This window comes from Papio anubis, chromosome 1 (assembly GCF_008728515.1).
Source record: "Papio anubis isolate 15944 chromosome 1, Panubis1.0, whole genome shotgun sequence".
Lineage (NCBI taxonomy): Eukaryota > Metazoa > Chordata > Mammalia > Primates > Cercopithecidae > Papio > Papio anubis.
In genome coordinates this window covers 108,750,494-108,763,142 of record NC_044976.1, presented here as the reverse complement: position 1 = coordinate 108,763,142, position 12,649 = coordinate 108,750,494, and the positions used below count along the sequence as shown (strand labels likewise).

The 12,649-nt window shown below is 43.7% G+C and overlaps 1 protein-coding gene across 3 annotated transcripts in view; it reads right to left on the bottom strand.

Moving 5' to 3' along the window:
* The window catches only part of RBM15 (RNA binding motif protein 15), a 36,648-nt gene extending 25,357 nt beyond the window's left edge, over positions 1-11,291 (bottom strand). The window contains exons 1-2 of one of the 3 annotated variants that reach the window (XM_017945665.3): positions 6,149-9,125; positions 1,767-2,141 (exon numbers count right to left, since the gene is read on the bottom strand). In XM_017945665.3, the coding sequence (XP_017801154.1) occupies positions 2,095-2,141; positions 6,149-9,011 (2,910 nt within the window). In that variant the 5' untranslated portion in view covers positions 9,012-9,125 and the 3' untranslated portion in view covers positions 1,767-2,094. Of the gene's footprint in view, positions 1-562 lie in introns of those variants that run through there. The other 2 variants (XM_009214961.3, XR_002515524.2) reach the window with 2 other exon arrangements.
* Between the last annotated feature and the right edge of the window lie 1,358 nt (positions 11,292-12,649).

Below are 12,649 nucleotides of genomic sequence, written 5' to 3'. Positions count from 1 at the left end.
ACTTCTCAACACTGCTTGTTAATTTCCCTAAAGTTAAGGTTGCCTAATTTTATAATCTCTCTGTGGGACAAAAAAAAGAAAGAAAAAAAAATCCTGGTTAAAATATGTATCATTCACAATCTGATGGCATACTTTCTTTTGTTGCTGTTACACACTGTAATGTCTTAACTCTGAAGTTTAGAAATCAGTATTTGTAAATAAGCAACGTTTTTACAGCAGTAAGTCCTCCTGCATCATTAAATCATGACTAAGGGTAAAGGCCAAGGTTAACAGCAAATGTCAAATTTTAAAGGACATCAAGACTATAGGTTCCAAATCCATAACCAAGATTTTAAAACTTTGGCTGCCACATTAAAAGTATTTTTTAATGTTAAAAATAAACTTAAAAAGAAAAATATCAAGTAAAACAGAAGTTCTGACCTGAAATATGACACTTCGGTGAAGGAAGTTAGTAATGGCAGCAGAGTGCCTTAAGGCTTCCATCTAGAGAAACAGACCCAAAACATTAAAAGCCCTCACCCTATTAATTATAATGCATTTTGACCTCTAAAAACCCTCTTACCTGTTTACAAGAGTTTATACAGCTGTTTGCCACTGGAACACCACCTTGCAGAGTATAACCGTGGCATCCTTTGTTGATAATCACCTGTTGCCTAGCAATCATCATCCCGCATGGAGACAGACAGCACTAGGGCTCTTCCATCCGAGGTTAAAATTCAAAACAAGCCCAACAAGCCTGCATTTCAAGGTGGTCTTCGTCTGCAACTAGTTAAGTTTAAAACTGGCAAACAACAACAATGGTGTCTGAAGCCAATGGTGCAGCATTGCTGGCTTCCTCTTGAACTCCAGCGTTGTCACTGTGCACCGAAGTCTGCTGCTGCAAACAGGGGAGTTGTTCTCCTGTACTGGGAACAGGCTTCCAAAACTCAGGAGCCCCTGTACAGGATAATGCAGGAACTAAAGGCAAACATTTTTCCTCCTTAAGGATGCCTCCATCTTTTTCCTCACAATCTGTACTACCAACCGAAGTGACTGGGCCTGAGTGTGCGTTCGTACCTATGAAACCGTCACGGTGCATGCACATCCAAGGCATGTGGAACCAAAGGTCAAATAAGGCACAGATACCAAGTAACGGTTCTAATTACAAACGCTAGCTCTCAGGAACTCTTCATCCATTCAGAACTAAACCCATCACTGCATAACTCTGGTAAGAAGCCCCTGGAGACGGAGGAGCTCCTCAAATGTGTCAGGAAAGGCTTTATTAACATCATCATTAACATTTAAAAAGCAAACGGAGCATTTCTCCTTCTTTTGGCAATTTGGTGCAAATGTTAAGTGCAAGATAAAGCAATTTCAAACTTTTCTTCAAATTAAAAATGAAACTAAGGCCAAACGTGATGGGTGAACAAAATAAATCAAAACTTAAATTTCAGCAACTCCAGCTCTTCAAACCAGCAAAAGCCCCCGACTCAGGCACTGTGGTGAGGCTTAGGGTGCCTGCCCCGGCTTCTTGCGTGCCAGCAAACAGCACCATTTCCTCATCACGTTGAGAACCGAGAAGCAAATGATCCCCTTCACTGCAAACAAAGGGGGTCAACAGTAACACTAGTGATCCTTCAGAATTGACACACCGTGATAGTCAAAATGAAATTGATGGTCTCCCTGCTTCTTGCTCAAGACATACAAGATCTGAGCAGCAGCAAGTACCCCCTCGGCTGCAAACAAAGGGGTCAAAGGTTTGCCGTCAATTCACTTCCAGGCAGAAAAACATTTTCCTCAAAAGAAACAATTTATTTAGAATAAAACAAAAGCAGCTCAACTGTGAGCGCACGTTTGAGAGACAGCTACTCTTAAGCTGTGTGAGCCATAAAAAGGGTTTTTCTTTACTTTTCCAGAAATCTTGTGTACACAGCACAAAGCAAAGAGGTCATTTTTTTTTCCACTTAAAACACCGGCATTGGCATCACAATAGCAGATACACAACTTTAAGCTGCCATTTTAGTAAAATGCACAAATACTAAACAGATTAGCTTTCTTCCATCAGAGGCCCATGTAAACTCCACATAAGCCACAACTTCTCTTCAAAAAGGTCCATTAGAGCTTTGAATTCCATATCTTCATCCGCTGTTCAACCAGTTTTGCTTGCGGAGGGGGGGAAAAAAAGGTTATTCAGTACAAATGTTTACAATATTAAAAATATATATATTTCCCCTATGCCATTATAGATGAACATAACATTAACAAGACCTTCCTGGATGGTTCACCTCAACTTCAAAAAGCACCAATAATACCCACTGGCATAAACCTTGAAATGAATTTACTGTATGAATAGACATATAACAAGTAGAACAATAGGGTGGGTTTTTTTAAAGACTGCAATTGAAGATAACAGGACTGAAAATACCCTTTATACTCATGTAACTGAGTAAAACATGTCGAAAAAATTCAGAAAAAAGTTTCACAATCAATTTATAATCTATCAATATATTCTAAATATAACTTAAAAAGTGAAACTATAAAAAGGTGAAGTTTAGTCAAACTTTTGCCCCATCTATTTTCGTTCTGTAATTTATATGGAGCAACACAGACTACTCCATTATTGTAGAAAGGGGTCGATACAAAGCCATTTAAAAATCCACCCTCATCTATGTTACCAAAGACAACAGCCATTATTTTAAGAAAACACTCATACAAATAATTGTTAAACAGCCAAAGAACACTTCAGGACTCTCACTTTTCAACTCTGTTTTAAACCATACATATAAAACTCTTCATTAAGCTTAACATTTCACTGTGGTTACCTGAAATCATTTTCTCCCTTTAGGGACACCACTATAACCACTATAACAAGGTCAGCGCCATGTTTTCTCTCTTCTTGTTCTCATACCTAACTCCTATCTCAAAACCAAACACTGTGGCAGAGACAGAAAAAAATGTCCAGAAATTCTCTCCAAAATTTTTTTCACATAAAAGGTCATTAAGGCCCTCTTCTCAAGAGGATTTCCTAATTCTGTTACCAGAGTTTTTGGTGAATGGTTCCTATATGGACCCAAACTATAGTTCAAGCTGTATATGCATAATGAAAAATCTGTCTTTAAAAACTGGATTTACATTTTTTATTTTTAAAAAAGCATTGTCAGTGAAAACCTGCTAATAGTTTTTAAATAAACCTAAACAATATTTGACTCTGAAAGCAATAACCAAACACCTGACTCTTACTACTGGACCTAAAATGACCTGTAAGTGAGTCAAGAAGGGCCAGAGTATATTTTACCTTCAAAAGGTGACAAATGCTTATAACCAGTCAGGGGATGGACATTTTAAGATGTAATCCTCAAAAGAAAAACTCTATCCACTCTCAGTTGAGAGTCAAAGTACACCAGGAATTTAAAACTTTGTGTGAAAAATTATTTACAGGAATCCCAACAAAATACTTAACCAGTAAGTTAAGCAGAACTATTGGCTAGGTATTGATTGCTTAATTTCCCATAAAATTGGAAGCTGTGATCTAAAAGTCTTATCTTCACATTTTTACCAATAATACTTAATAGTCATTAAATGATATCCTGAAGTTTTCTTTCCATTCATTTTAACTGAGTTTCAGAAAAATCAACTACATTAAAATAATTAAAGAAAAAAGAAAAAAATTGGTTGTTACAAAGAACATCCAACGTTGGGATTATTAAATCCTGGCTAATGAGAAGTAGAACCAGTTGTAGACTTTTGTTTTCATTCGAATTCTTAAGGTTTAACTAGATACTTTATGGATATTATGAACCCGCACAAAAGAATAGGCAGTACAAATAAGCGGTTCATGTGGACTATGGCACTCGTAGGTAATGACCAACTAAACATAATTAGTTTTTTATAATACATACATTTAGAAATGGTATCAAGCCATTGTTTCAAAAACACTGAAGCACAAATTGCCCAGACCTAACAAAAGTAGCAATGTCAGGTAAAGATTCAAACAAACATGGAGCAAAACCATAGTACTCTTCTGTAAGCTGTCACACTAACAAAAAAAAAAAAGAAAGAAAGAAAAAGAAAAGAAATAAAACACACATTTTGGATGATAGTAAAATTAGATGTCATGGACTTCACTCTCCAAAAGAGCAAAATCATTTGTCCAACTATCTCAACAAAAGATACTCAAAAGTTAATGGTTAGTGAGATTATTTAAACTGGAAAAATGTAGCTGGCCACAAATTATACTATGAGCCCATGTATGCACAGACTTCACACTTGCATTAGTTTCTGAACAGGTGTCTACTCCAAACCAAGCACTGCTTTTTGAAAGCAAGAAGCATAGTATTTTCCTAAGAGGTACAAGGACCTTCATGCTCATAGCCTAGAACCCTCCTTCTAACAAAATGGCTAGTTTTTCCAGTTTAAAAAGAAACAAACAAAAAAAACCCCCACAAAACCTGCAAACTTAGAAAAATTATAAATGCATAGTGAAAACCAAGAGGGATGACACAGCAGTGATGACACTTTCGTGCTGACATGCATTAGACACCTGTCATAATGGAAAATAAAAATTACATGACATTTCCCTGGGTTATTATTGGTGCTATTTCAAAACTTCCAGCTTTGATAACAGAAAGAAAACAGTTGGGTTCTGCCAGGCTTCAAGTTAAGTCACTTTCACAGAACAGAAACATGACCATGATCCAGAAGGTCCAAAAGTCTCTAATCATAATTAAATATCAAGGGCCTTAGCTGAAGTCTTCAGCATTTAAATCAAGGGAGAAAAATATACTTACTAATGACCTGACAAATTAGGGGTGGGACAGAGGGGATAGATTTAAAAAAAAAAAAAAAATCCATTACTGTTAAGCAGCAAAAGTCCTTGTTGAGAACCAGAGGTTGACGTCATTATCACCTTTGAAAAAAAAAAACTGTGAGGGTAAGTTAAATGATCCTGTATTAATTCCAGGTGTCTAGGAAAATAAAACAATAAAAAAAGATTTTCCTACACTGACATTTCAATTCCGTAGCTGGACAGCAGTGAGAATACTAAACATAAAATTTCCAAGATGTTCAAAACATTTCCAATAATGTAATGTCACTACTGTTTAAATATGAAAATAAAAAGACAAGCAAAATTTTAAGAGAGCATGTCAAAGGCATTTTATGATGACTTTTTAAGAAAGTCTGCAATCCAAATATGGCTGCTTTAAATGCCCACTGAAATAAAAGATGACTACGAGCCTGCAGACAACTCTTCTTTCTATTATTGAAACCAGAAATTTGAATGGATACAAAATCAAAAACTCATCTTTGATGAAGAACAGTTTTGAAATATGCACAATTAGAACTGTACCTGCTACACCTCTCTGAAAAAGTCAGTAAAAACATTACCACACACCAATAACTGACCAAAGAATTCTGATTTTAAAAGCACCTACTCACTTCTTGCATACTAGTGTAAGCATAAGACATATATGGTTTGTAACATAGTCCTTAATTTTTACTGAACAGTTACTGCTACAAACCAAAAGTGCATACACGGGATACAGAACTCTAGAACAAATGATTTTAAAAATGCATGTTAAAGCAAACTCTCTGGGAATAAACTGTATCTTAAGAAATATTCAAATACCTGATTAAAATAATTACATTGCTAAACAATTTACCAGCATACCTTTGAGATCCCTGATCAAATTTCAGTCACACACATTTCTGGTAAAAGAATTATCTACCTACACACCAATCAAGTCATTTTTAGGTGGCTATTACTCTCTTTGTATGGTCAGTGGACTCCTTTCTCCAAATTCTGACTTTTCAAAGTTTTGGTTTTGTAACTCAGAGGATTTTTTAGGCTCAAGATTTAAAAAAGAAAAAAAAAAACTGAATAGAGGAAAAAAATTACTCATAAGGGTGGGAACTCCTAATTAAAGCAAATCTGTCTGCCTGCTACCTTTAGGGCATCCCTTTCACTTAAAATAATAGCTAAACAAACAAAAAAATAGCTAAACTGTCCTGATTTCTATTTTAAAGACGTTTATAAAAATATAAAAAAGAAAATGCTACAACTAACAACTAAAAAGAAAATTGCATCTGATGCTGTATCCCATTACACATCACAAAACAGGAACCATGTCAAAGTAGTAAATACAAGTTACACATGGACTTTAGGACGCACCACGGACAATGATCATGACCAGGTAATCTTCTTCAGATTTGGCCAGTGCCTTGGCAGGGGAATCCAGGAACTGCTGGGAGAACTCACAAGGTGGGAAGGCATGAAGGACCCCGGTGTTTTCCTTGTCTTTGTTGCCCCCCACAGGGAGGCTGATCACCCCGGCTGCCTGCTTTTGCTTTAAATAGGACACAAGGTTCCTAAGTGGCCTCTGAGTAGAAGTGGCAGTGTCTGATGCAGCTGAGGAAGAGGAGGACCGGCTGTCAGAACTTCCAGGCACAGCCAGAAGAATGGCATAACCATTGGGCCCTGCTACTTTGATGCGTCGAGTTACTTCATCCAACTTGGGCTGATCCAAACGGAGACGCTGAGTGATCTTGAGCTGGGCCACTTTGCCTCCAGTTGAACCCTCCACAAGAAGACTACTAGCCACTTGGAGGTCACCCTGCAACAGATGCATGTTGGAAGGAAAGTTGCTGTTCTTCAGTAGAAGCATGCCCTGCCAGGCCAAACAGAGTTTGGGAGAGGCTGCTGCCGCAGGGGCTGTCCCCCCATCCTGTTTCTGGGACGGGGACTTCAGCTTGCAGGAAGCAGTGCTGGTGCTAGGTGCACTCCCATCAGAGCGGTCTTCTTTTTTCAGAGGGCTTTTTCCCTCAGTGGGAGCAGTTGTTCGGTGCTTCCTATCTCGTTCAGCTGATGCAGAGTTTTTACGGTCTCGCTTGTCACCCTGGCTCTTCTCCAAACTACCTCGTCTGTCTCTGATTGGAGAGGGCCTTTCCAAGAGAAGACGGGAAGATCGATCATTGTCGCTGTTGTAACGATCCCGGCTACTGCTCAATTCTGGACTGCGGTCAGGAGAAGGAGCGCAGTGACGTTTTCGTGGGCGGTCACTCTCAGGAGACCTATCCAGATGACGTCCTCCACTCTCCTCAGGCAGCCTTCGCTTCCTAGGCTGGTCTCTGCTGCTGGGCAGATCTCGATCACCTCTGTCCCGGTCCAAGGACCAACCATCCCGCCTGCGATCAAGGCTATCCAGTGGCTCGTAAGCAGGCACAGAAGTAGCTGCAGTCCGAGTGCTGCGTTCTCGGACTGGGGGTGGGGGTGGCACCCAATCAGAGTCAGGATAAAGGTCCCTATCACGATCTCTGTATAGTAAGGGTGGTGTCCTATCCCGAGCACCCCTCAAAGGGTCAGGTGCCCGATGTCCAAAAGCATCTGTCACCAGCTCATAATGAGTCAAGGGCAGAGGCTGCAGATACTGCTGCTGGTAACGATGTTCGGTGTCGGCAAAGTCTACTCTAAGGCGTCGATCTGGGCCACCAAGTGGGAAGCCCCGCATATGGGTCCAGGCAGCATGCGCTGCATCCAGGCTTTCATACTGGATATATGCCCAACTATCACCTTTTCGGTAGTCTATGGTGCGTATGGTGCCAAATCGATCAAATTCTCGTGCCAGGGCAGCAAGAGGAACCCAAGGTCCCAGGCCTCCCACCCAGAGGCGGGTGGTGGGTGTAGCTTTACCATAACCAATTTTGATAGGATTCCGAATTATAATTTTGCCGGACATTGCTAATTTGGCCCGGTGAGACATATCTAAGTTCTCAAATTTGAGAAAGCCGTAAGTACTAGTCTGGCCGCGAGAAGGCCTCTTGATATCTACTTCTGTGATGACTCCAAAGCGATCAAACGCCCTTCTTAGATCACTCTCCGTTACAGTGATGTCTAGGTTGCCCAAGAAAAGCGTCCGGTTAGCTCGCTGATCATCCTCGGGTGAAATCTCATCCACTTCTCTGAAAGGAGCAGCACCTGCTCCAGCTCCCACCCTTGGCTCAAGACTGTATGCAGGGCGCACTCTCTCATAGAACGGGTAGTCTCTTTCTCTCTCCAGCTCTCGAGGCAATGGTGGCGGAGGTGGAGGGGGCAGGCGGCCAAGAGCCAACTGCTGCAGCCGGTAGTCTCTGTATCCCAAAGCAGCGCCACCAGGGGAAAGTGATCTCTGGCCTCCACCACCTCCAGGGGGGTGCCGGTGACCACCTACAGAGGCCCCGACCACGCTGGCTGAAGGAGGATAAGTATCTTTGTCTAAAGGGGAGCGGCTGCGGCGCCGGCTCACATACACAGCTTCTATCTTCAGAGGCCGGTCATAGAGCACCAGGCGGCCTCTGGCATGCTTGGCCGCCCGCGCGTCCTCTGGCCGCCGGAAGTTCACAAAGGCTACCCGCTCATCCCCGCTGCCAGAACCCGACAGATGACTGATTTTGACACTTACATCACCGAAACGTTTGAACTCATGAAACAAGCCGTCCTCCACCGCTTCGTCACTAAGCTGGGACCCCAACTCGCTTATCTTCAGAGTCTTGTATTCCGCGCCGTCCCCGCCGCCGGGAGCTGAGGAGGCGGCCCCAGAGGAACGTGACTCCCCGCCTCCACCCCGGGAGCTGCTGCGCGACTCGCCCCCGCCCGAAGAATTTTTGGTGCTCGGGGAGCTATAACTATGCAAGCGGCTACTGGAGCTGCCCCCACCGGTGTCATACTCGCGGCTGCCACCTCGACTGCTGGACTTGTCCAGGTGGAGACTCCGCCGCGACCCGCCGCCGCTATCGGTCTTTCCGCTGCTGCTCCCATTGCTGCCACCAGAGCCCCCTAACTTCTTGCTCCGCTCTCCGCGGGAAGTCGAGTCCTCACCACCACGGGAGCGTTTGGCCTTGACTGGCGAGCGCTCTTTTCCCTTCATTGTTGCGGGTCCTCGGAGGTCGTCTCCGCGGAGCTGATCAACCCGCCGCCCCGCGCTCGTTTCACACAGCGGAACCGCACGCCGCCATCTTGGACTCCGCCGCGGCACAGGGTCCCGCCCCGCAGTCCTCATTGGCCAATTAGCTCTCTCTTCTACAGTCTCATTGGGAAAATTATTTGTCTATCTTTATATCTCCCCGCGCTCCAGGAAGGCGCCCGCCCAACCACTGTTATTGGGTTCCCAACCCCCTAGTCAGAGTACCTCATTGGTTACATTTGTTGTCTATCTTAACGGTTCCTCGCGCCAGGCTGTAGCTCCGCCCCTCGCACTCTGCGGTCACGTGACCCAAAGTGTAGCTGTGTTGATTGGACAAAAAGTCTGCCCTGTAACGGTACTTCTTGCTCAGAGAAAGCAGCAACCCCGCCTCCTCATCCCTTTCATTGGCTTATAAACCCGTCCTTTAAACCACTATTTGGGAGGTGGGGCCAAGTTTCGGCGTTTTTTCGAGAGGCAGGCTCACAGCGATATCGCGAGAGACGGTGAGCTCCCTCTTTCGACCCCCTTTTTCCAACTCCTCCGGCGGCTAAAAGAAGTTTAAATCTGATTGGATGTCTGCAAGGAAGTTGATAGGCTGAAATAACTGTCCATCACTCGCTTAAAGGGGTAGGACCATATAACGGAGGAGGCTGACTGAAGGTGAAAGACTAGAACACGTGCTTGCTATGCGACGTCACTTAGATGTCGCGAGAGGGTGACTGTGCGCCAGCCCCGCCTCCCCGCGTTTTTGGCGTTCTCCCCACAAACATTTGTTAAGTTCCGTGGGGTATTTGGCTGTGCTTCGGCCCTTGGAGTTCGAAACTTCTGAGCTCCCCGCCGTCCTACCTGTGCCGGCCAAGGGGCGGGGCAGACTCTCCGGCTGTCGGGGCCCTCCAGTCCCTTAGGAAGCCGTCCTGGGACGCCTAGCGGACACCATCTTATGTCGCTGTGGTAGCTGAGTGCACTGCCGGGGGAAGCCCCGCCCCCCGCGCGCGGGAGAGCGATGCCCGCGGTCACCTGGGCCCGCGGGGCAGGGAGTTCACGGTTCCTGCAGCTCCGGGTCACGCTGACGCCCCGGGGCGGTGCTAACACGTAACACGCGGGACCTCGAGAGCTAAGCAAAGTGGCTAAGACGCAGCCCTAGCCCAGGAGCTTGCCTCCCCCGGGCGCTCCCCGTTGCCGCCCAAGTACTCTGGGCAACCGAGGGGAGTGACCGTCGATCCCCGCCTCGTGGCCCGCGGGCGGAGCCGGAACTGTCAGGACACCGCGGACGTGTCTTTGGGCTGCCTGTTTTATGTTGCGAATCTGTGTGGATTTTTAAATGCGGTATTCCCGTAAAATAGCAATGTTTGTTTTTAATATGTAATGCTTCTTCCCTGAAAATCATCGAGCGAAATTTAGGCTCCATGCAGATATGTCGCTTTTTATTCGCCCTGTGGCTTCTTGTATTCCTTGGCACTCCTCTTTTTGTGTGTTAAAAGCCAGCAGCACAGGCACCTTGTGGCCGCTCCGGATCCACCTCGTTTGGCTCCTTCTGTTGTTCGCCTTACAACTTTAATTTCCATAGAGCGTTACTGTGGCGGACAGAGCACCTGTGAGAGGTGCAGGCGATGCCGAGCTTAGGGGGATATGGCCTGTGCCCCAGCACTCGCCGGTTGCTGCAGGGACGCAGCGCTGAGGTCACCACATCCTTTAGACCGTCTGCAGCTCTCCCGGGTATGCGCCGGGGCGGAGGTTATATTGATCCCGTCCTCAACCCTATTTCCTAAGATCCAATCTATAGTAGAGGTGTGAGGTGTTTTTAAACATGACATTTTTCAGGGTAACAATAATGTCCCAAAAGCTGAAACCTAAACTTGAAAACTGTTAATATTAGGAACTGTAACCTAAATTTAGCCTTGGCTGCGCCGTCCTTCTTTTTGTAAATAATCCTGAGGAATATGAAGCTGTAGGCCTTTTATCTCTTGAATAAATCAAAGAAACTTGAAGGAAGAAGCTCAACTGTAAAGCATAAAAATCCATAATATTGTAATATGTAGACATATTCATTGTATTAAAATAGGAAATAAAACTTCAGAAGGCATAAAATAACGTGTATAATACGCTACCATTTGTGGTTTTAAAAATATTTGTATTTTATGAGTATGTACATTTAAAAATATTTTCGTGGAAACTTTCTTGACAACTACGTGGGAAATTGTTCCTAGGACTGCCCTGAGGAGGGGTGTAAGGGTCTGGAGTCGGAGGGAGACTTCACTTTTCTTTGTAGAAATCTTTTGTTTCTAAAAAGGGCGCGCTATTACTCCTTCAGCTTAGAAAATAACATTTTTAACTTTCCTTAAACTATTTTTATGGAAAAAGTTTAAAATACATAAAAGAATAAAGAACTCCCACGTGTACCCAACACCCTACTTCAACAATTATCAAATCATGTCAATCTTGCTTCATCTGCATCACTCTTCCCACTCTTCCTTTCTCCATTGTTTTCTTCCAGACTTACCTGATATACATTTCCTGCCCCAGTTGTGGAGTCAGCCATTTCTCTAGAGAGCTCTGGTTCCTTTTAGTGGGAAATGGTATTTAAAGATAAAAATCTGGATGCTGGAGGATAAAAAAAACATGAACATATTATTTGTAAAAGCATGAAATAAAAGAAAAAGTTTTACCTGGGTTTAAATGTTTCAAGGTTATATTAATAGACCACAAATGGAAATTGAAGTTAAGCCATTATCTAATTACTCAATATAACAGCCAATCGAGATAATAAACCAGGCACTAGAGTGACTTTTTAACCTAAATTGACCTGCTAAGGTGACTCACTGATCAAAGAAAAAGATAATGACCAAATCAGTAGTTTTCCAGACCTCATGATAGGGGTTGAGGGAGCACAAGATTTGAGAGAAATAATTCAGGGAGACAAGCAGACACCCAGTCTGTGTGAACATGCACCAGAGGCATGCCAAGCTTAGTGGCTTGCCACTTCAAATACCAGAGAGCTTGATGGAAGCTACTGCCCGCGGCTGGCCATAGTACAAAGGCTTGCCGAGGGGGACTGAAAATCTGCCTGGAGCCAAGAGGACTAGTAAGTTTTATGCTTAGATGGAAAAGGCCTAGATTCTATTACAGTAACAGTCAAAATATTGTCTGTGATGTGTATGTGTGTACATGTGTGTGTGTTTCCACAACAACTGAATAATGACATAAGTTGGATCCATGCTGTAGTTAAATGATTTGTTTTCATTTCCTTTGTATTCTTGCCCCCAAAATTACCCCCTTCCCTGGCTCCCAGCAGATACTACCTGAAAATCCTTTGTGTTCTTTAAAGCAGTGGTCCCCAATCTTTTTGGCACCAGGGACCAGTTTCATGGAACTCTGCCACCTCAGATCATCAGGCATTAGATTCTCATAAGGAACACACAACCGACATCCCTCACATACTCCGTTCACAATAGGGTTAGCCCTCCTCTGAGAATCTAGTGCCTCTGCTGATCTGTCAGGAGGTGGAGCTCAGGCAGTAATGCTCTCTCCCCTGCCCCTCACCTGCTGTGCAGCCATGTCCTAACAGGCAACTGACCATTACTGGTCCACAGCCTGGGGGCTGGGATCTCCTGCTTTAAAGCATAAAGCTGCTTAGTGAGTTTTTTCTTTTCTTTTTTTCTTTTTTGTTGTTTTGTTTTGTTTTAGTTTTAGTTTTAGAGACAGGGACTTGCTCTGTCACCCAGGCTGGAGTATAA